The 23,479-nt window shown below is 50.8% G+C and overlaps 1 protein-coding gene across 2 annotated transcripts in view; it reads left to right on the top strand.

The window, feature by feature from the left end:
• The first annotated feature begins 1,804 nt into the window (after positions 1-1,804).
• RAD51AP1 (RAD51 associated protein 1) overlaps positions 1,805-23,479 on the top strand; it is a 55,064-nt gene continuing 33,389 nt past the window's right edge. The window contains exons 1-3 of one of the 2 annotated variants that reach the window (XM_029597289.1): positions 1,805-2,062; positions 12,747-12,784; positions 19,182-19,317. In XM_029597289.1, coding sequence (XP_029453149.1) covers positions 1,959-2,062; positions 12,747-12,784; positions 19,182-19,317 — 278 coding nt within the window. In that variant the 5' untranslated portion in view covers positions 1,805-1,958. The remainder of the gene's footprint in view (positions 2,063-12,746; positions 12,785-19,181; positions 19,318-23,479) is intronic. The other variant, XM_029597288.1, reaches the window with a different exon arrangement.

Here is a 23,479-nt window from a genome sequence, read left to right as displayed (position 1 = left end):
TTATTGTATCGGCTGGTAATGTAGTGCGTCCAAAAACGCACATCCACCCGCGGGTTAACCTGTGTGCTGTGGGGGGGGGGGCGCACTTTCAGGTCGATCCAGTAAGGCCGCGGTAGAAACAGTGCGGTAGTGTCAGGCGCACCCTTCCTCCCCGCACGCACAGTTCTCTTCACTAACTCCCCGATACTCTCCTCTAATCGCATGCAAATGCATGCCGCGGCTTTAAAGCGGTAGGGAAGGGTTATGCCCGCGCAACCCATTTTACTGTATGGGCGCTTAATACAGCGCCTATACAGTAACCTGGGTGCGCTGGTACCTGTCATTTCAAATGACATTTGAAATGACAGGTACCAGGAAGTGTAAAAATCAAAAATTTTAAATACCTGTCGGAGGGCCGCGTGGGTCCAGGCGGCCGGCGGGATCCGGGGGGCCGGAGGTCGAGTGTTAAATCTAGGCCGCGGGCGGGTGGGCGCCTGTTCCGGGCGGCGGGGGGGGCGGGTGGACGCACGTTAGTTTCAGACGGCTGCGTGGGTACAGGCGGCCGGCGGCGGCGGGAGCCGGGTGGTCGCGTATTAAATCTAGGCCGCGGGCGGGTGGGCGCCTGTTCCAGGCAGCGGCGGCGGGGGGACACGCGTTAGTTCGAGACGGCCGGCGGGTGGTCGCGTGTTAAATCTAGGCCGGGTCCGCACAGGCGCGCATTCATTCATCCAGGCGGAGGAGCCGGTGGCGAAAGCAGCCGGCTCCTCCGCCTGGATGAATGAATTCATTCACTGCCGGTGGGGGCTGCCTCTCCGGCAGCCCCCACCGGCAGTGAATGAATGTGCGCCTGTGCGACCCCTGCGATTCGGCGCTCAAGGCAGTCACATGCCGTGACGTCACGCCGTGAGCGCCGAATCGCAGGGGTCGCACAGGCGCGCATTCATTCACTGCCGGTGAGGGCTCCACCGGCAGTGAATGAATGCGTGCCTGTGCGGACCCGGCCTAGATTTAACACGCGGCCGCCTGGAACCACGCGGCCCTCCGACAGGTATTTAAAAATTTTTTTTTTTTCTTCTGACAGGTTTTATGTGTCCCACATCATTACATTTTCTCGATCATCTCTGTATCGCTTTTTTTTAAAATTGTGTTTTATTGTTTTGAGTATCTTAAGCGGTGTCGATGGATTTGTTACTAGACTCACAGTCCTAACTCCTACTAGGGGGAGGCGGTAAACTAAGACGTTACGGCCGCGGCAAAACAGTGCGTTACTAATGAGAGAACCTGAGCGCGCGCTACGGTATCGGAGGGGAATAGCTAATTCCTTCATTATACAGCTAATTCGTTCATTTACAGGCCGGGTGCGGGAAGGGTTACGCGTCTGTTTTAAGAAGCGCTACGGACGCGCGAAACTGGAGACTGTATCGCTGGTTTGCCTTACGCGTCCGAATTGTGCGCAGCGAGCTCGTTACAGACGAGAAATCTTCAACTGAACTTTACTGGATCGACCTGAAACATCGCCGTCCGGAGTTACACTTCATTTTTAACAGAGATGCAAATGGTGCATGAGCTAAAGTAAAGTCACTTTTTTTTTTCCCACTCGCATTTTATTACGTCGGGTTATCTGCCCTAACGCCTTCCGAAGCCGCGCGAAAACAACAGAAAAGCAAGAAACCGCTGCTCCTCAGGACGAGGGCTTTACCGAAGATCCAGCAGGGAACTACAACAACCGCGAGCGCCCCCAACGCCGCTCCGCCCCCTTCCATCCGGGCTCTCCTCCTCCCCAGCCAATGAGCGGCGGAGGCGGCAGATTCCGCTCAGGTTCTTAACGCGGCGAATGTGTGGAGTTAGGGTGGCGGGAAAAAATAAAAACAAAAAAACTAAACAAACCAAAGAAAGCAACCAATGAGGGGCGGGTGAGGCAATCGCCCCGCGCACAGCGCTCGTTGCCCGGTCAGCGGCCGTGGAATGTGCCGGGCTGGATGCGCAGCCTCGGCGCGGAGAGGAGTCTGAGGGTCCGGGGGAGGGGCGACGGCGAGACCAGGGAGAGAGAGAGGCCGGGGTGGGCGATGGAGAGAGCGCTGAGGTTCGTATAAGCCCTTTCCACCTTATGCTCTCACCTTCGCAGCCTTTTAGCGGAATTCAGTGAAACTTCCCTCTCTGCTGTCCGGAGCGTCGCCATCGCCGGTGCAGCCTCGCTGGACTTGATCCGAACGGACCTGAAGAATCTGTGAAGCCCAGAGCTGTGGCCAGGCAATTTGACACCGATGACCAAATGAAAAAGTGCCCCCCCCCCTCCCTTGCCTTGCCTTGCCTTGCCTTGCCTTGCCTTGCCTTGCCCTGCCTTGCCCTGCCCTGCCTTGCCTTACTTCAGTGCCGGAAGGGTAGCGGAGGGTGTTCTGAACATCAAGATCACAGAGCATATGGAAAGACATGGTTTAGTGGAGCAAGGTCAGCATGGCTTTGCCCAGCGCAGGTCTTGCCTCACTTTTTTGAGGGAGTTGATAGACATGTGGATGGAGGTGAACCGGTGGATATGGTGTGCTTGGATTTTCAGAGGGCGTTTGACAAAGTCCCTCATGAGAGGCTTCTAGGAAAAGTAAAAAGTCATGGGATAGGTGGCGATGTCCTTCCGTGGATTACAAACTGGCTAAATGACAGGAAACAGAGAGTAGGATTAAATGGTCAATTTTCTCAGTGGAAGGGAGTGGACACTGGAGTGCCTCAGGGATCTGTATTGGGACCCTTACTTTTCAATATATTTATAAATGATCTGGAAAGAAATACGACGAGTGAGATAATCAAATTTGCAGATGACACAGAATTGTTCAGAGTAGTTGGGTCACGGGCAGATTGTAATAGATTGCGGGAGGACCTTGTGAGACTGGAGGATTGGGCATCCAAGTGGCGGATGAGATTTGATGTGGATAGGTGGGGGGTGATGCATATGGGGAAAAATAACCCATGCTGTAGTTGCGCAGTGTTGGGTTCCATATTGGGTGCTACAGCCCAGGAGAGAGATCTAGGTGTCGTGGTGGATGGCGCATTGGGGTCGTCGGTTCAGTGTGCTGCGGCGGTCAGGGAGGCGGGCAGAATGTTGGGAATTGTTGGAGAGGGAATGGTGAATGGAGCAGAGGGTGTCGTGGTGCCTCTGTATCGCTCCATGGTGAGACCGCACCTTGAGTGCTGTGTGCGGTTCTGGTCGCCGCATCTCAAGAGGGATATGGTTGCGATGGAGAAGGTGCAGGGAAGGGCTACCAAAATGATAAGGGGAATGGAACAGCTCCCCTATGAGGAAAGACTAAAGAGGTTAGGACTTTTCAGCTTGGAGAAGAGACGACTGAGGGGGGATATGATAGAGGTGTTTAAAATCATGAGAGGTCTAGGATGGGTAGATGTGGATCGGTTATTTACTCTTTCGGATAATAGAAAGACTAGGGGGCACTCCATGAAGTTAGCATGGGGCACATTTAAAACTAATCGGAGAAAGTTCTTTTTTACTCAACGCACAATTAAACTCTGGAATTTGTTGCCAGGGGATGTGGTTAGTGCAGTTGGTGTGGCTGTGTTTGGGAGGGGATTGGATAAGTTCTTGGAGGAGAAGTCCATTACCTGCTATTAATTAAGATGACTTAGAAAATAGCCACTGCCATTAGCAATGGTAACATGGCATAGACTTAGTTTTTGGGTACTTGCCAGGTTCTTATGGCCTGGATTGGCCACTGTTGGAAACAGGATGCTGGGCTTGATGGACCTTTGCTCTGACCCAGTATGGCATTTTCTTATGTTCTTATGCGATACTGTTAAATATTTCTTTCCGTGGAGGAGATATTTAAAACACGCTTATTATTTGTAACCTATAAGTAGACACAAGTATAACCCTGTTCCCAAAAATATTACTGACCCTTTACCCTCATGCAACTGATTAGTAATATGTAGCTTGTTGTTGGGTTTATTTTTATTTATATTCTACTTTTTGTAAGACTTCAAAGCAGATTACGTTTAGGTAGTGTAGGTAAACAGTAGAGGCCCAAGAGGAAGTGTGTCTTTAAGCCACGAAGATGTCATTCCTTTTGTTGAATCTGATGAGATCTCCTTAACAGCCATGCAAACACTCTGCACAGCCAGGCAGATTATGATGTACACCCAAAACCCTGCCAAAAACACAGAATCTGCTCTACCATAACACCGAGGACTTGCACGGCAGCAACCTTCTTGCCCAGCCTGTGGCTCCTGTTACCTAAAGCTGTTTGCACAACAGACCTACAAACCTGGCCGATCCTCTCATCATTTTCTAAACGCTTTTCACTGCTTAGTCAATCACTAGCTTTCTCTGTTTTGCCTCAAGACAAAAAGGTCAGTTCCCTGTACGTACCAGGATCAGTCCAGACGGTGGGTTATGTCCCCCGTCCAGCAGATGGAGTCAGAACAGACTTCGAGGGACGTCACCAGTATAAGCCAGTGCTCCCTCTGCTGGAGCTCTGTATCTTTCTGACTCCAGCAGATGAGAGTTGGGGGATCCACGGTCTCCCCAGGCTGGTTGGATTCTTTTTCAGGATTTCTCTTTATTTCTTCTTCCAGGTTTTCTTGTCTTGAGCTATTTGAATCAAGTTAAAGTTAAATTCTTTGAAAAAAAAAAAAAAAAAAAAAAAAAAGGTTTCTTGTTTGGAGGCGTGTCTTCTGCCTTCTCTCTTGCTTCCTTCTCTGTTGCTTCCTCCGTTTCTGGGGTAAGTTTGTTTTTGTTCCCCTGTGTTGATTTTTCCTTCCAGGGTTTTTTCTCTTCACAGGTTGTTGGTTCCCCGTGGTTGCCGGTGGGCCGGCTTCCACGTGTGGGCAGGCGATCCCGCGGCTTTGCGGCCTATTTTTCGCGTCCTCTTCGGCGCTGCAGGGATCCCTTTGGCGGGTTGTGCAGGCCCTCCGGCCCCCCCGCGGCACCTCCTTAGTGCTCCTGGCCCCCCCCCTGAGGTTTTTGCCGCTCCCGACGACTTTTTGCGAATGCCGCGGCCGTCTCGATGCGCGGCCTGCGGCGAGCCGGGGTCCAGGATTTCAAGGGAGGGGATCTGCGCGAGGTGCCTCCCGGGCGGGGAAGGCACCTCGCAGCCGGCAGACGTTTCTTCCTCTCTCCCCTCCCCCCGGCAGGGGCGGCGCGGGCCGGCCACTTCGCCGCCGTTGGCGGGAACGGCGGCCATTTTGCTTTCGCGGCACCTCGCTGCTGTGGAGGCTGTGACCGAGCGGAGGGATTTTCGGGAGGTCTCACCTCCGAATTTATCCCCGGAGGGGGGCTTGCCCGATCCTGGGCCTTCGGAGGTTCCTCCCTCGGACCCCCCCTCCCAGCTTGCCTCGTTTTTCACCTGAGTTTATTCTACTCATGCATAGTGCGTACCTTCAGGGATTGGGGGCTCCCGGGGACCTGGCCCCTCGCCCTCCACCGGCAAAGACTCCTCGGGTGCCTGTGGCCCCTCCTGGGACGCCCCCTGACCTGGTCGGGTCGGTGGCCGGGGCCCCAGCCCCTCTTCCGCGTCCTCGGCCTGCCACGGGAGCGGCGGCACCGATCTCGCCACCCTCACCGGATCCCGCGGACCCTGCGCTCTCGGAACTCCCTTCCGAAGGGGATGACCTGCTGGCACTCCGGATTTTCCAGCGGGACGAACTGAATGATCTGATACAGCAGATCCTTTTGGAACTGGATCTTGATCCTCCTCCGGATCCGCCGCTCCCGGTGGCGCCCGCCGTCACCACATCGGCCAGAAAGGGGGACCCGGTTCTCGCTGCCCTTCGTCCCCGGCCTCGGGCATTTCCCATCCATGAGTCCTTCCTGCAGCTTCTCACCAGGGAGTGGGATACCCCTGAAGCCTCATTTAAAGTCACTCGGGCTATGGAGAAGTTGTACCCGCTCCCAGAAGACTTCTTGGATCTTATCAAGGTTCCCAAGGTGGATTCGGCCGTCTCGGCGGTCACCAAGAGGACGACGATCCCGGTCACGGGCGGCACAGCGCTCCGGGATACTCAGGACCGCAAGTTGGAGGTATTCTTGAAGAAGGTTTTCGAAGTCTCCGCCTTGGGCATGCGGGCTGTCATGTGTACCTCACTGGCTCAGCGGGCCAGTCTCCGGTGGGTGCAACAGTTGCTGACTTCTCAAGCGTTACCACCGGACGAAGCCGCGCAGGCTGACCGCCTGGAGTCCGCGATCGCCTATGGGGCCGATGCCCTATATGACCTCTTCCGAGTACAGGCGCGTTCCATGGTATCGGTGGTGGCAGCTAGGAGGCTCCTTTGGCTCCGCAACTGGGCGGCGGATGCTTCCTCTAAGTCGAGCTTGGGGTCCTTGCCTTTCCGCGGAAAATTCTTGTTTGGAGATGACTTGGATCAGATCATCAAATCTCTCGGGGAGAATGCTGTTCACCGACTCCCTGAAGACAGACATCGACCCTCCAGGGCTTTTGCGGCTACCCGGACTAGAACCCGAGCGCAGAGACGCTATAGGTCGTACAGGCAGCCGGGGACCCGGGCTTCCTCCTCCTCCTCCAGACCCCAGACCTGGTCTCGGTCCTTTCGAGGGCGCCGCTCCGCCCGTGATGGCTCCGGGCAGGGTCCTCCTCCACCAAAGTCGTCCCAATGATGCCAGATGCCCCCACTCCCCCACGCCCAGGATAGGGGGTCGCCTGGCGGATTTCTACGGGGAGTGGGTAAGGATATCGGCGGACCAGTGGGTTCTGGACACTATAAGGGACGGCTACGCTTTGGAGTTTGCCCGCCCTCCCAGAGACCGGTTCCTCTTCTCCCCCTGTGGCTCGGACCTCAAGCGGGCGGCGATACAGCAGACTCTGGATCGTCTTCAGGGCATAGGAGCCATTGCCCCCGTCCCCTTCGGCGAGGTGGGCTCGGGTCATTATTCTATCTACTTCGTCGTGCCAAAGAAGGACGGTTCCTTCCGGCCCATTCTCGATCTCAAGGAAGTCAACAGGTCTCTGCGAGTCAGCCGGTTCCGCATGGAGACGCTGCGCTCGGTGATTGCTGCGGTTCATCGAGGGGAATTTCTGGCCTCCTTGGATCTGACGGAGGCCTATTTGCACATTCCCATCCTGCCGGCGCATCGTCGTTTTCTCCGCTTCAAGGTTCTGGGCCAGCATTTCCAGTTCACAGCTCTCCCGTTCGGTCTAGCGACAGCGCCTCGCACCTTCACCAAGATCATGGTTGTCGTCGCCGCGGCTCTCCGCAGGGACGGGATACTTGTCCATCCCTATCTGGACGATTGGCTGATTCGATCGAAGTCCTTTGCCCACGGACACGAGTCGGTGACCAGGGTGGTCCAGGTCCTACAATCCCTGGGATGGGTAGTGAACTTCGCCAAGAGTTCTTTGGTTCCTTCTCAGCGCCTGGACTTCCTGGGTGCCAGCTTCGACACGCTGCAGGGCAAGGTGTTTTTGCGTCCGGACAAGGCTCAGTCGTTGCGGGAGCATGTCTGTCATTTTTCAGCTTTGCAGGAGCCCACTTCCCGGGATTATCTTCAGTTGCTGGGAGTGATGGCGTCCACCATCGATATGGTGCCCTGGGCTTTTGCGCACCTGCGCCCTCTGCAGGCGTCCCTCCTTTCCAGGTGGAACCCGGTGTCCCAGGATTATCAGGTGATCCTTCCTCTCCCCTCTGTCGCCAGGGACAGTCTGGACTGGTGGCTGATACCGACGAATCTGGCTCAGGGTGTCTCTCTCGATGTGCCCACTTGGGTGGTGGTCACTACCGATGCCAGCCTCGTGGGCTGGGGCGCCGTCTGCGACCGCAGCGCAACACAGGGCACGTGGTCCCCGACAGAGGCGACCTGGCCGATCAACCGTCTGGAGACCAGGGCGGTGCGGCTGGCACTACAGCGGTTCCTTCCCCTGGTCCGGAACAGGGAAGTACGAATCCTCTCCGACAATGCCACCACGGTGGCCTATATCAATCGACAGGGAGGCACGAAGAGCAAACATGTCTCCCTGGAGTCGACCCCCCTAATGGAGTGGGCGGAAAGGCATCTAGTCAGGATCGCAGCTTCTCACATCGCCGGAGTGGACAATATCCAGGCGGACTTTCTCAGTCGTCAACAACTGGATCCCGGCGAATGGGAGCTCTCCGCCGAAGCGATGCGGTTGGTGATTCAGCGGTGGGGCGCACCGCATTTCGATCTGATGGCCACGGCCGCCAACGCCAAGGCACCTCGGTTTTTCAGTCGCCGGAGGGAACGAGGCGCGGAGGGGGTGGATGCCCTAGCCCTTCCGTGGCCGACTCGTCGGCTGCTCTACGTTTTTCCTCCGTGGCCCCTGGTGGGCAAAACGCTCCGCAGGATAGAAAATCATCAAGGTCCTGTGGTTCTCGTCGCTCCGGAGTGGCCGCGCAGGCCCTGGTTTGCGGACCTTCTCCAGCTGGCGGTGGATGGCCCGCTTCGGCTCGGTCATCTTCCTCGGCTCCTGCGCCAGGGTCCAGTATATTTCGACCAGGCCGAACTCTTCTGTCTTGCGGCATGGCTTTTGAACGGCGCCGCCTTCGACGCAGGGGCTACCCTGAGGTGGTAGTTTCTACAATGCTGCGGGCCCGGAAGTCTTCTACTTCTGTTGCTTATGTGCGAGTTTGGAGAACGTTCGACGTCTGGTGTTCTTCCAGGGGGATCCGACCCACGGAGGCGTCTGTCCCGTCGATTCTGCAGTTCCTTCAGGATGGTCTGGATAAGGGACTCGCCTATAATTCCCTACGAGTCCAGGTGTCGGCCCTGAGTTCCTTCGTGCGCGCAGATGGCTCTCTTCTCCTGCAACCGGACGTTGCCCGTTTCCTCAAGGGGGTCAAACATGTGTGCCCTCCTGTCCGGGATCCTTGTCCCTCCTGGAGTCTCAACTTGGTGCTTCGAGCCTTGTCCGGGGCACCTTTTGAGCCGATACGTGGGGCGACCCTCAAGGATCTGACTCTAAAGGCGGTCTTCCTTGTGGCCATCTGCTCTGCGCGTCGTGTCTCGGAGCTACAAGCGTTATCTTGCAGGGAGCCTTATCTCAGGTTCACGGATTCCGGAGTCTCCCTGCGCACCGTACCTTCCTTCCTTCCGAAGGTTGTCTCGTCTTTTCACTTGAATCAGACGGTGGAACTTCCGTCCTTTGGACCCAGCGAGCCTAGGTCTCTTCGTTTCTTGGATGTCAAGCGCACCTTGCGTCACTATCTGGAGGTGACCAATGATTTCCGGCTCTCAGATCATCTCTTCGTTCTCTGGTCCGGTCCGAAGAAGGGGCGTCAGGCCTCGAAGACAACGATTGCACGATGGCTTAAAGAAGCGATCTCGGTCTCCTACATTGGAGCTGGCCGTCTTCCGCCTAGCGGGGTTATCGCTCATTCCACCCGCTCGCAGGCGGCGTCCTGGGCGGAATCTCGCTCCGTCTCCTCCCAGGAGATCTGCCGAGCAGCGACGTGGAAGTCGCTGCATACCTTTTCACGACATTATCGACTGCACCTGGCGTCGTCCTCCATGGGACACTTTGGTGCCCAGGTTCTCCGAGCAGGGCTTTCAGGGGCCCACCCGGTTTAGGGAAGCTTTGGTACATCCCACCGTCTGGACTGATCCTGGTACGTACAGGGAAAAGAAAATTATTCCTTACCTGCTAATTTTCGTTCCTGTAGTACCAAGGATCAGTCCAGACGCCCACCACTCTGGGATCTTTCTGCTTCTGCTCGGTTCTGATGCCTGTCGATATCTTCTATTACCTGCTGTTTGTGCCTTGTTTCTATGTTGCACAGCTCTCTACAAGTTGGGTTCTTACCGCTCGTTGGCGGTTCATTGTTATTGCAGTTCAGTGCCTGTCTTTCAGGTATGTTGAGTAACTTGATTCAATCCCTTTCGGGTCCTTTGGGCTTTGCTATACGGGATACTGAGCTCCAGCAGAGGGAGCACTGGCTTATACTGGTGACGTCCCTCGAAGTCTGTTCTGACTCCATCTGCTGGACGGGGGACATAACCCACCGTCTGGACTGATCCTTGGTACTACAGGAACGAAAATTAGCAGGTAAGGAATAATTTTCTTTTCTTTTCTCCTTCACAGCTGGTTAGTTTTGAAACCTAATCTTCTTTTTTTTTCTTTTTATGAATGGGATCAACACTTACCCCATTTTAGACCTGGTTACATTTCCAGTGCTTGCTGTTTGTATGTAGTCTGAAACAGCAAACCCTCCCTCCAAGCCCGTTCCCCATCCTGTCTGCTCTTCAAATGCCATACCTTGGAACTTTTAATTTGTGATTACCCTGAGATTGAGTGTGGCGTGGGGCAGGGTGCATACATCAACTTTCTCTTCCACTCCTTCCCTCACACAATACTCGTTCTTTTTTTCTCCCCTCCAGGGATGACTTCAGCACTCTCTTCCCTAGTGATAGGCGTACAAGGAATCTCACTCAGCAGAGAGCTGTCCTTTCCTTCCTGTGCCACCCCACCCCCATCAGGTGGCTTGCAGGGAAGGGGTTGGCTGACGCAGAGGCCGCAGCAGAGAAGCAAAGAGACATGCTGCACCCTAATCTAGACCAGGGGTTCTCAACCCATTTCTTGGGACACACCTAGCCTGTTTGGTTTTCAGGATGTTCATAATGAATATGCATGAGAGAGATTTGCATGCACTGCCTCCAGCCCTAAATAAGGACTTATGCAATCAAATTGCTTCCTATTTTAAAAACAAAATAACTCGTATATCCTCGGATTTTATATGCATGAGATAGATTTGCATGCACTGCCTCCATTGTATGCAAATCTATTTCATGAATATTCAGTATGAATATCCTGAAAACCTGACTGGCTAGGTGTGTCCCAAGTACTGGGTTGAGAACTCCTGATCTAGACCTCCTCTCCTGTCTTGTATAGAATAGGAGGAAAAGGAGATAATGGAATGGACAGAGCAAAGAAGAGCTACTCCACTCCCTAATTTGAGCCCTCACTTCCTATTTTGCACAGGGCACCCTTCTGGCACTGGTGCCTATAGCCCAGGCCATATTGGCCATAGGCTAGCTATGGCTCTGGTCCGGCCATTGAGCAAATGGTCTTAGGTTGCAACTTGACCCCTCTTTCTGTGCAGCTGTACTCTTCCACCAACTGCACAGCCGTGATAGGACTTGAAGCTGTGATATCTAACCTGGATTGTTTATTCATTGCTGACAGTTTAGAGGTGGGTGAATATGTGGTAAAACAGTATGTTCTTTCCTTAGTCTACATCTTAGATTTTTAAGTAATTCCTTGTGTATACATTCTGTAGGAAAGTAACTAACACCTCTATACTTTTAACTGTGCCTGTGGACAAGTATCAAGTATCACTTGCCCAATAATATTTGGATTTAATTACCCATTTATCCAAACCCATGCTCTGCACAATGTACAGTAGAGTGGTCTCTTTCCCAGAGAGGGCTTAAGGTCTAAGCTGGCATCTGAGGCAATGGAGGGCAAAGTAAGCTCTATTCTCCATGAGGTCACTTCTTCTGTAGATCTCTGTAATAAGACTATTTCTAATGTCCTAGATTCGAGAGCTCCTGTCTCATGTCCTCGTCCTAAATCCAAATGTACCGCCGTTTGGTATTCGGCTGAACTCAGGACATTAAAAACCAAATTGCGACAATCGGAACGTGCTTGGAGACAACAAAAAACTCCAAACTCAAAAAAAAAACCAAACTATTTTATCTGTCTCAGAAAATACAGAAAAGAAATTTCCTTGGGAAAAAAGAATTTCTATTCCTCAAAAATCAAAACATTCAATGGCAATAACTCCATGCTATTTAATATTGTGAAACGATTAACAACTCCCCAACACCTGCTCTTCCAGCCCTAAGTAAGGACTTCTGCAATCAAATTGCTTCCTGTTTAAAAAACAAAATAACTCGTATATCCTCGGATTTTACACGCCGTCTATCCTAAGGATTCTTCTTCTAAGATAGATTGCACCTGGTCTTCATTCACTCCTATAGACTCAGATACAATTACCGTGTATGTGTTCTTCAAAATATAAAAACGTCTTTCTCCCCATTTAACCCCTGCCATGGACAATACTTGAAATCACTCTCCATGCCCATGTATGATTTTCTTGTCAATTTAATAAACCAATCACTCTGCACCGGCGAATACCCCGATCAGTTTAAACTAATCCAAAAAAAGAAAAACAACTATATCAACTAAACAACTACCTTTGTGACAACGAGCTGCTACACTTGAACCAGCATGGCCTTCGAAAAAGCCACAGCACTGAAACCTTACTGATATCATCTTTTGACACCTTTATTAAGAGGTTTCCATTCCACTATTGATTATATCCTGGTACTCCTGGACATCTCTGAGGGATGAGACACTGACTACTTGCCCTATCTCCTCTTACGCAGACTGACTTCCCTGCAGAGTGGCTTGGCTCTTGTCTGCTCCAGCCGCAGCTGCAAATCTCTCACTCTCCACCCCTCCTGTTTTACAGGTTGCCTGGGAATAGTTGGAGAATGAATGAAGCACAGAGTTTCCTTTTCAGGCCGCTGAGACAGAATCGGCCCTGCGCACACTGTAGCTTCCCTCAGACGATTGAATTAACACGAGGCAGCTTCGGATTTGTTTTTGTAAATTATATGGCAACAGGCTACTTATGCAGTTTCGAGCAGGGCCTCAGGATCACGGGAGTGGATATATGGTTGCAGAGTAGACCAGAATAACCAAGCAGACTGGATAAACCTATTTGTCTTTATCTACTGCTTTCTGCTATGTTATCACCTCAGTAAAAAGTGAAAAATTGTGTGTTTATTACAGGAACAGAAAACCTGTTGATTATTCACAGTTTGATGATGGTAAGTAAGCCATGTGTTTTCCTCACATGAAAAATATTTCAAATGTCTAAAATGTTGTCACCTTGACTATAGAAGTATACACCGTGCAACCAAATAAACCCTGATTGCTTTAAGGCAGGGGTGGGCAAAGCTTTTTTTTAAAGAGGGCTACATTATTGGAGCCGAGGGCTGGGGTCCCCCTTTATATCTCTGGGAGCGGGGCAAGTAAATCCCACACCGAGAGGACTAAAGCAGCCCCCATACAAACAAAAAGAATAAGGCAACACAATTAAGAGATAGTTACATACCCATCGTATAATACCCAGTAATTAAAACTATTCCTGGGAATTTTACGTTCTGGATGTCCCAAGATTGTCATGGATTATTAGGCAAAGAGGAAGGGGTGGGAGTGCGGGGGTTATTGCACACACACACGTGCTCTCTTTCTCTCATCCGCACAATACATTCATGCTCTCTCTCACCCATACACACAAAACTCTCACCCACCCATATTTACATACTCTCTCACCCATACAAGCAGTGAGCTCTAACTCACCCCCCCCCCCCCACACACACACACATGCACTCTCTCTGGCTCCCTCACACACACATTCACTCATTGACTCCCCGACACACACATGTACTCACTCTCACTGACTCCCTGACACACACACATGCATTCACTCTCACTGGGTCTCCCACACACGCTTTCGTGTGTCTCCCACACATTCCTTCTCACCTACACCCAGATCCTAGGGCAGGCACCCATTCATTCTCTCTTACACACACACACCCCTACCTCTAGGCACCACCATGGTTCCAGTTGGGGAGGAGCCAACCCATTGTCCACTGTCCTGCTCATCCTCTGCAGGCCCCGCAGCTGTAAACATTTGCGGGAGTAGCACTTTTTCCATGCTGATCTCGTGTATTGTGAGATCAGCACAGAGAAAGTGCTGCCCTCGCAAGCTGTTAATACCACAAGACCTGCACAGATAACGAGATGGGCTCAGTTCTCCCAGGAGTGCAGATGCACACTGAAGAGGCGGACCTTCTCTTCACCGCTGGTGGAATGGGGTCCACCGAAGGCTGCACGGGTCTCTCTATGTCGACTGCCGGCACGCAGCTGATTCTGGCTGGGCGGTGCTCCGCCTCTTCCTACCCAGCTGATACTCTTTTAATTGGTGGGTACTGGGACTGTGCTGCTTTCCTTACGCTGCCTCTGAAGGGGGGGTGTCACCTCCTGCTGCCGCTATCCAGGTCGAAGTTGTCAACAAAGGCCTGCAATGTCAGGCCATTGTTGATGACATCATTGCAAGGTGTCGGCAGGCCGGATCTAATGGGGCAAATTGAGGAAGAGGAGAGCCAGAAAAAAATCTGTTGTCGGGCCAGTTTTGGCCTGTGGGCCGATGTTTTCCCACCCCTGCTTTAAGGAATCTTTTCATGCAGTTGCTACCCACCAGTAGCCAGTTAGGCACCATTCTGTTCTTTCAATATTTATCTTCTCATGCAAGGTCTATCATGGAAGCATCATGTACAGTCTCCATCATTGTCTGTTTCCTGCCTTCCCCTTCCATAAATAGACCTTCCTGTTCATACCCAGATCAGTCCAGACTCCTGGGCTTTGCCTCCCTGCCAGCAGATGGAGACAGAGAAAAAAGTTTCACCGACGCTGCATATAACCTAGTGTGCCACCTACATACAGTCTGCCAGTATTTCTCTGTCTCCAGCAGATGGTAGAGGTGTAAAACCTGCAGTCGGCTGGTTTGCTGGATAATTTACTCTCAGGAATGGGCAGGTCCCTAGTGGGGGGGTCTATCCTCTTGGTCAAGTGAAGACGAGCAAGGTGTTGCTGATCCTTGGGTGCTTTTGACCTTTCCTGAGGAGGCTTGAAAGCCAGTGGTGCTGGCTCCCTCATTCCTCTGACTCTCCTCTCTTCCTGGACTGCTGCTGGCCTGTTCCTCGGTTCTCCGGATCAGGGAAATGAATTTTCCCTGCTTATCACCCTATTTGTTAATTGGAAAAAAAAAAAAAAAAGGGGTTCTGAGGGTCTGGAGCAGAGCAGTCAGCACTTCAGCTCTGGTTGGGCTGCTTTTGGCTGGGTCAGTAAAGTTCCTGTGTTGTGGGGACTAATGGAGATCAGCAGCCTCTATATGGGGGGGAGAGAGCTGCGCGGTGCCAGTTTTAGCTCAGACCCCGGCAAGAAACAGGTGGCTGCGCTTTAAATAAGCGAGACCCGTAGCCGTTCCCGATGGTAATGACCTGTTTCACGGTGTGTCACTGCGGCGCTCGCCGAGCACGGGAAGCACGGCGATGCAGGTGGAGACGCAGGGCGCTTGGAAGTTCCTGGCGGTGGTTGCCGGTCTGGACACGCGTCATGGCCGCTCCCGCTAAGTACAGGAAATGCAGCCGGGGGGGGGGGGCGGTGTGGGGGGACGGACACGCAAAGCATGTCTTCACGCCTTGGTGCTGCGCGGGGCTCGTGTCTGCATCTGTTGAAGCAGTTCGGGCACTGTTAATGCTGCTGCAAATACAGTGAAGTCAGCTGAGAGGAGGCGAGCTCTATGGACGGCAGAGGCGGGTAGTGCTGGGCTTTCCCTACAATGTGGCAACAGCGGCCGGTTTGGGTTTTATTCGCGCGGTGCAGGGGTTCGCGAGGGAAGAAAGACTTCTCCTTCTGCAATTGTCTCCTAAAGCGAAGGACTCTTATCAGTGCTCAGGAAATGGTCTGATCACAGTGATTTCCTGTGTTAGAGTACTGATCCCAGGGGGCCCCTTTTGAGGGTGGTAACTCTTGGGGGGGCAGTTTCTGGTCATCCTCTTGTGCCTTCCTGTTCCCAGAAGAAATTAAAAAAAAAAGATGGCGTAGCCCATTTTTTGCATTGGATTTGGCTCAGAGCTCAGCTTTTCCTGAAGGGCACTCTTGAGATTTGTTTTCCTGGAGATGGTGATGGGGTTGCAACCCCTGTGCCTGACAGGGCTGATGCCAAACTGGTTCAGCTGTTCAGGAGGGGCAAATTGGCGTTAGTATAATCCCTAGCATACTGGGTGTCCTGGCAAGGGGACTAAGGCTGGGAAAGGATAAGGAAAGCCCTGTTTTGGAGGGAATATGATCCCATTAAGTTTCCCATCCCATAGGTCTTGTTTGAAATGGTCTCCGTGAAAAGCGATGGTGTTGCAGCCTTATTCAAAGGGTTACATGGAGAGCCCTTGGTTTTGGGTTCATATTGAAGAGAGCATGACTCTCAAGGATAGCAAAGGCAATGTTTGGGGCCGTTCTCCAGGGGTTTATTGGAGAAGCAGCCTGGCGCTTCCTAGTGTTATGGCACATGGGATGATAGGATACATTTGCAAAAGATATTTTTGCAGTCCTGGCCATGGGCGCACCAGCCTGTTTGTGCTAGGGTTTCATCAGCCTCAGGTACAGGGGGGTAGGATCATCTCTTTCCTCCAAGCAAGCAGAGCATTTGGAGACTGCTGAGCCCTATATTGTGGATGCTTCTATGACTTACTGATCTCTTCCAGCCTGGATGTGGAGATCTACTGTTTCAGCCAGAAATCGTTTATGGTCTAAGTCGCAGTTTGGCAGTTTTTCCTTCAAAGGCATGCCTTTTATGTGGCAAAGGCCTGGAATAGCTGGTGAAGCACTTGAGTAGGTCCCTTATGCAAAGTTAAGCCCAAGAGGAACAAGAAGACTTCCCATGGGAGTATCAGCTAGGTTGAGGTCTCTCCTCTTAGAAGCAGAAAGGACCAGGGGGTCCTTTCCAGAATCACATGTGCCCATCTGTGGCAGCTTCAGTACTGGTGCCAGAAGGAGTAAGTACAAGGCAGCACGGCTAGTCCACTCTTCCCCAGAGGTCACAGGGGGATGGTTGGCACTCTTGTGCAAGGAGTGGACCAAGATAACGCCGGACCAGTGGGTCCTCTGTCATAAAGAGACAGCTACGCCTTGGAATTGTTCATCCGGTCGGCGAGGTCTACATGTGCTCCTCATATGCCTTGCACACCTAATGAGAGGTGGTTTGCTCCACACTAGATCATCTACAACAACTAGAGTTGATTGTCCTGGTACTTTTGTAGGAGCTGGACAGAGGATGGTTTTTCCATCTATTTCATGGTTCTGAAGAAGGAAGGTGCCTATCGACTTATTCTGGATCTGAAGAAGGTGCATGCAGCTCTGATAGTGCCCCATGTCCAATGGAAATCACTATGCATAGTGACTGGAGCTGTCCGTAAATGCACAGAAGCATATCTATGTTTTCCCATCAGGGAAGATAAGGGTCTCGTGCTCCTGGGTTGGCAGCTGCTCCTCGGATGTTCACCAAGGTGATGGTGGTGGTGGCAGCAGCATTCCTAAGGGAAGGTGCACTGGTATACCCATATCTGGACAACTGGCTCATTTGAGCAAAGTCAGCAGATCTCTGTAGGCAGTCGGTACAGCAGGTCCTTGAGAAGTTGAGTCTTTGGGCTGGGTAGTGAATTTGGCAAATAGCCATTGCTCGCCGTCTCAATCCCTACAATACTTGGGGGCTTGCTTTAACACTCAAGTGGGGAAGATGTTTCCCATGAAGAACAGATGCTGAAGCTTCAGTCTCAGGTTCGTTACCTTTTGGGACTTTCGGTGCTTAAAGTCTGGGACTATTTACAGATCCTAGATTCTGTGGGATCAACACTGGAACTGGTTCCTTGGGCATTGACTCATATGCGACCTCTTCAGAAGTCTCTTCTCTCCCATTGGAATCTGTTATCGGAGGAGTTCCATCTTCCACTTCCTCGCGGGGGGGAATGCCAGATCCAGTCTTTCATGATGGCTTGGTCAGGCCAATGTGAGTCAAAGAGTGGAGCTAGAAGTCCTGAATTGGGTAATAGTAACTACCAATGCTGACCTTGTCGGTTAGAGAGTAGTGTTCCAAGGTCAGTCGGTGCAAGGCCATTGGTCAAAGATGGAGGCATCATGAAGCTCGTTTGAACCACTGAACAGGGCAACTATAAAGGATTTAACTCTGAAGGTGGTTTTTCTAGTAACAATCTGTTCGGCCAGAAGGATTTCCGAGCTTCAGGCATTGTCGTGTGGAGATCCTTTTCTACAGATTTTGGACTTTGGGGTCTCGTTGAACACAGTACCCTCCTTTCTCCTGAAAGCTGTTTCTGCGATCCATCTTAATCAAACAGTGGAGCTTCCGGCCTTTCCAGACTTGGATTCATCCAAAGCTCATGTGAAGGAGCTTTTGGGTGCTGGATGGACAGTGGGTGTTGTTGAGGTACCTCAAGGTTACTAATAGTTTCTGTTTGTCAGATCACCTCTTTGTGCTTTGGAATGTCCTTAGAAACGGTGTAAGCCATCTAAAGCTACAATTGCCCATTGGCTAAAGGAAGCTATTGCCTCAGCTTATATTTGTAAGGGTTCCCTTGTACCAGAAGGTTTGAGGGCTCACTTGACTCGCTCTCATGCGACCTCTGGGCCGAGTGTCAACAGGTGTCACCGCAAGAGATTTGTCAGGCGACTACTTGGAAATCGTTTCACGCTTTCGCCAGACATTATTGTTTGAATGTCCGGGCTCCAGATTCAATGGGATTTGGGGAGAGTATTCTACAAATGGGACTGTCTTGGTTCCACCCTGCGTAGGGAAGCTTGGGTACATCCCAGTTGTCTGGACTGATCTGGATATGAACAGGAAAGGAAAATAGGTTCTTATCTGCTAAGTTTTGTTCCTGTAATACCACAGTTCAGTCCAGATCTCAACCTGTTGGAGGAGTCCACTTATACTGATATTTAATATATAATGCAGAGTAGGTGAGGGATTCAGTGATGTTCTCCTTGATTACTGTTGGAAGAGATTTCCGCCTTTGATGCTTCACCTTTTCCCCTGCCTTTGAACGGGTTTTGGAGTCTTAGTTGTTAGTGTTTATTTTTAATCATCTTTGCTTGAGAACAGGTCAATACTGAGAGACTGCAGGTAGTGCACTAGGTTATATGCAACGTCAGTGAAACTTTTTTTTTTTTTTCTCTGTCTCCATCTGCTGGGAGGGAGGCAAAACTCGGGAGTCTGGACTGGCTTGTGGTTGTACAGGAATGAAAATTAACAGGTAAGAACCAATTTTCCTATCCTATAGCACCTTTCTACTGCATTGTCAGTAGGGCTACCTCTCACTTTGGAGATACTTTCAGTGTTACTGCTTGACACCACTAAACATCATTATGAAAGCAGTACTTAGCTCTCTCTCACCATCTGATGGGGCTGGGTGTGCATCTCCTAGCCATGGTCCTCTGCATCCTGTCATGTTCCACTTTGTGGTCCCTTTCACAAGATGGTTTTACTGAATATTCTCCCAGTGAGACACTTTCCCCCAAAAAGTGGGGGCGTCCTTGAAAACTTCCACCTGCTGTGAGAAGAATCACATTCTCCTGTTCTTCTCACAGACGAGGATTTTACATGTACAGCCGCTCCTCCAAGCAAAAAGTCCAGAGTAACCGAGATGAAAGGGGAGAGAAAGAAACCAGTGAAAAAGTCCCAGAAAGAGGAGACTGTGTCAGAACATCCGCCTCGGGTTGAAAGGTAAGATTGGGCTAAGTGAATGCAGGTGGCATATCTCTTTCCAGCTTGTCAGCGACTTCCTCGCTGCTTGCTTACTGGTACTGCTGATGTAAATGAATCATCCCATGCCCCCTATAGCCATCCGAGACAGCAAGATAAGAGATGTGAGGTAGATTTGACCAGACATTTGTTAGGCTTAGTAACATATTAAATGACAGCAGATAAAGTCAAATTGGCCTATCCAGTGTGCCCAGTGCTCTTTCTCTCTCGTTTTCTATCACAATGAGCAGATACATTCCTATACTTAAAGAAACACAGATTCCCGCTCCCCTTCTAAGTTTCCTTTTATCTGACATCTCAACCCTGTTTCAGCCACTACCTTTTCTGTATCTGTCGCCAGCATTGGCACTGCTACTGCCTGACCCCCCCTACCATCAAATTCTTTACTTCATCCATTCCCGACTCTGTATTATTTTTTCTTTTTTTTCTCTGGGGAGTAAATTTAGTTAAAATGAATCAAAAGTATGATCTCAAGTTTCCAGCCATAACCATTCTTTTAAACATGGTTTTATTTCAGGTCACACAAAATGTTTTCTGCTTTCTGCCCATTATATCCTGCTATACTCTTCCTGTGTTGGAGTTATTTGTAATCTGGATCGTACACAGACTCCAAGATTTCATAGATGCGCACTTTCTGCACTGCATCTTGTCAAGGTCACTGAGGTCCTGGATGAATCGGAGGATACAAGTCATTTCATGCAAAATTATTTCTGATATGAGAGATTTTTTAAACCAGTTTTTTAAAATGTAAGTTCAAAGGAAATTTAGAGGTTAACCTGGTGGATTCCTTTAGCTTTTAGATTGAGGTTCATTAAAAGGAGAAAATTTCCATAGAAAAGGAAATTCAGGTGCAATGTGTCATGATAGGAAGGTGCAGAGGAAAAAGGAGAAAATGCTTCTTTACTGAGAAGGGTGGCAGATACCTGAAATAGCCCACAGGCAGAAGTGTTGGCAGCCAAAACAGTGTCCGTATTTAAACGTGCTTGGGACAGACGCAGATTCTGGGGATACGAGCACGTGGGCGGTAAGAGATGGAAGAATTGAAGGAGGGGCCCCAGTGTTTACTCAAGCTTTAGAATTCCAAAGAGGCAAATGTACAGTGGGTAAAGCCTGGTGGTGCAATTGCGTCAGGCTTCCAAGGAGGCTGGGGTAACCTGCACAGAGCAACCGTGGTTCCAGCCCTAACAGCAGTGGGAATATCTTGCACAAAGCAGTGGTTAGAGCCCTAAACAGCAGCAGTGTGCCTACATCAGGCTTTTCAGAAGGGTACAGGGGTAACCTGCACAGAGCAACCACGGTTCAAACTCAAACCTCAGTGAGCACGGGCAGCCAGATGTTTTGGAAAACAACCACTAATTCCTGTTCCTACCCAGATCAGTCCAGACTCCTGGGGTTTGCCTCCTTGCCAGCAGATGGAGACAGAAAAAAGTTTCACTGACACTGCCATATATAACCAATGTGCCACCTGCAGTTCTCAGTATTTCTGTCGCCGGCACGAGGTATCAAGATCCCGCAGGAAAAGTCTCACCAGGAGGGTGTGGACCCTGTCATGGATGGATTGAGGGATGTGGTAAAGGCTTTTCCCTTCTAAAATTTGGTGAGAAAATTGTTGGTCGGGGAGTGAGACATACCTGAGACCAGCCTGAAGGTTGGTAGAGCAGTGGCTAAGTTGTACCTGTTGTCTGAGGAGACACTCGAACTTTTGATGATTACGAAGGTGGGATGTTTCTATATTGGCAGTAACTAGAAGACCACCATTCTGGTGACTGGGTCAGCTGTGCTAAAAGAGGTTAAAGACCGGAAGTTGGAAGTTAATCTCAAAAAGATTTTTGAGTTGTCAGCTTTGGGTATACGGGCTGCAGTTTGCAGTAGTTTTATGCAAAGAGCTGGCTTGAGCTGGATCCAGCACTTGCAGGCAAAGAAGCCTATGTTTGCATCTGCAACAAAGCAGGAGTAGCATCTGGAGGCGGTGGTAGCACATGTTACAGATGCCATATATGATCTGATCAGAACGTCTTCCAGGATTATGATGTCAGCAGTGTTAGCCAGGAGACTGCTTTAGTTGAGGAACTGGTCAGCAGATGTCTGGACTAAGTCACAATTAAGGACTTTGCTATTCAAAGGCAAGCTTCTGTTTGGGGAGGACTTGGAGCAATTGAAGCATCTCGGAGAGTCCAAAAGGCATAAATTGCCAGAGGGCAAGACCGTATATGCTGGAAAGAGGTCCTTTCTGACCCACTCCTGTTTTCAGGATAATAGGAGATTTTGGCATAGTAGGGCCCCTTCGGGGACTTAGAGACAAGGCTCAGGCAGAACACAATTCTGGGAGCAGTCCTTTCGTGAGGAGCGGAAGCCAAACCTAGGCAGGGAACCAGGGTGGCCAAGTCATCATAATGAAATGATGTCAGTCCCCTCTTCTATTCTGGCCATCAGGAGTCACTTGGCTCTCTTTCATGAGGAGTGGACCAAAATTACAATGGACCAGTGGGTCCTAAGCGTGATAAGAGACAGCTATGCGTTAGAATTTGCTCGACTGCTCCGAGAAGCCTACATTTCCTGGGGGCTATAGTTCCCGTTCCTGCAGCACCTGGGGGCTATAGTCCTATTCCTTGAGGAACGGAGAACAGGAAGATATTCCATTTATTTTGTGGTACCAAAAAAGGAGGGAACCTTGAATGAGTTTTGTATGAAGGTTCTGCGCTCAGTCATAGTGGCAGTGCCCAAAAGAGCGTTCCTGGTGTCCTTAGACGTGACGGAGGTGTATTTGCATAGACCAGAATACCAGTGCTTCCTACAAGTCATGATTCTGGGGAAGCATTTTCAGTTTTACACCTTTCCTTTCAGGTTGGCAACAGCTCTGCTTACCTTCACCAAGGTAATGGTGGTGGTGGTGGCGCTCCGAAGGGAAGGGATATTGGTACATCCATAGCTAGATGACTGGCTCATTTGGTAAAAGTTGTCAGATCTCTGTCGGCAATCGGTACAACAGGTTCTGGAGAGGTTAAGATCCCTGGGCTGGGTGGTAAATCTAGCAAAGAGCCATCTCGCACCTTCTCTATCCCTGGAATACCTAGGGGCTCGCTTAAGCACACGAGTAGGGAAGTTGTTTCTCATGAGGGAACGGATGCTGAAACTACAGGCTCAGGTTCGTTGCCTTTTGGGGCTTTTGATTTCCAAGGTCTGGGACTATTTACAGGTCCTGAGCTCTATGGCTTCTACACAGAGTTGGTTCCTTGGGCATTTACTCATATGCGGCCTCTGCACAAAGATTTCCTCTCCTGTTGGAATCCATTATCAGAAGAGTTTCATCTGCCACTTCCACTCAAGGGGGCCACCAGACCCAGTCTCTCATGGTGGCTTGGTCTGAGTTGAGGAGTGGAGTTGGAAGTCCAGAACTAGGTGATCATGACCACTGATACCAGCCTCTCCAATTGGGGAGCGGTGTGCCAAGGTCAGTCAGCACAAAGCCAATGATTGAAGGAGAAGGCATCAAGCAGTTAGAAATGCGGGTGGTATGTTTCGCATTGCTTGCCTTTCTGCCACAGTTACATGGTCAGCCAGTATGGGTTCTGTCAAACAATTCAATGATGGTGGCTTACATCAACCGGCAGGCAGGAACGAAATGTAGAGAGATGGCTCAGGAGGCCCAGGAGTTGGTTCTCTGGGTGTAGCAACATCTGTCACTTCCAGGGTAGACAACGTCCAGACGGATTTTCTCAGTCGAAGACGACTAGACCTGGGAGAGTGGGAGCTGTTGGAGGAGGCGATGCTTTTCATTCAGACCCGATGGGGAATGCCCCACATGGACTTAATGGCATCATGGCAGAATGCCAAAGTGGCTCGTTTTTACAGTTGCAGGTGGGAAATGGGGTAGAAGGATTCAATACTCTGCTTCTTCCGTGGCCTCCAGGAGTTCTTTGTGTTCCTTCCATGGCCACTTGTAGGGAGGGTGGGTAGAGAATCACCTGGGTCAGGTGATTCTGGTGGCTCCAGAATGGCAACGTCAACCGTGGTTCACAGATTTGGTCAACATGGCAGAGGACTGGCCATTAAGGTTCAGTCACCTGCCGAGGCTTCTTCGCCAGGGTCCTATATTTTTGGATCAGGTGACTTGCTTATGTCT

This window comes from Rhinatrema bivittatum, chromosome 4 (assembly GCF_901001135.1).
Source record: "Rhinatrema bivittatum chromosome 4, aRhiBiv1.1, whole genome shotgun sequence".
In the NCBI taxonomy this organism is placed as follows: domain Eukaryota; kingdom Metazoa; phylum Chordata; class Amphibia; order Gymnophiona; family Rhinatrematidae; genus Rhinatrema; species Rhinatrema bivittatum.
This window is presented reverse-complemented; position numbering and strand designations above follow the sequence as displayed.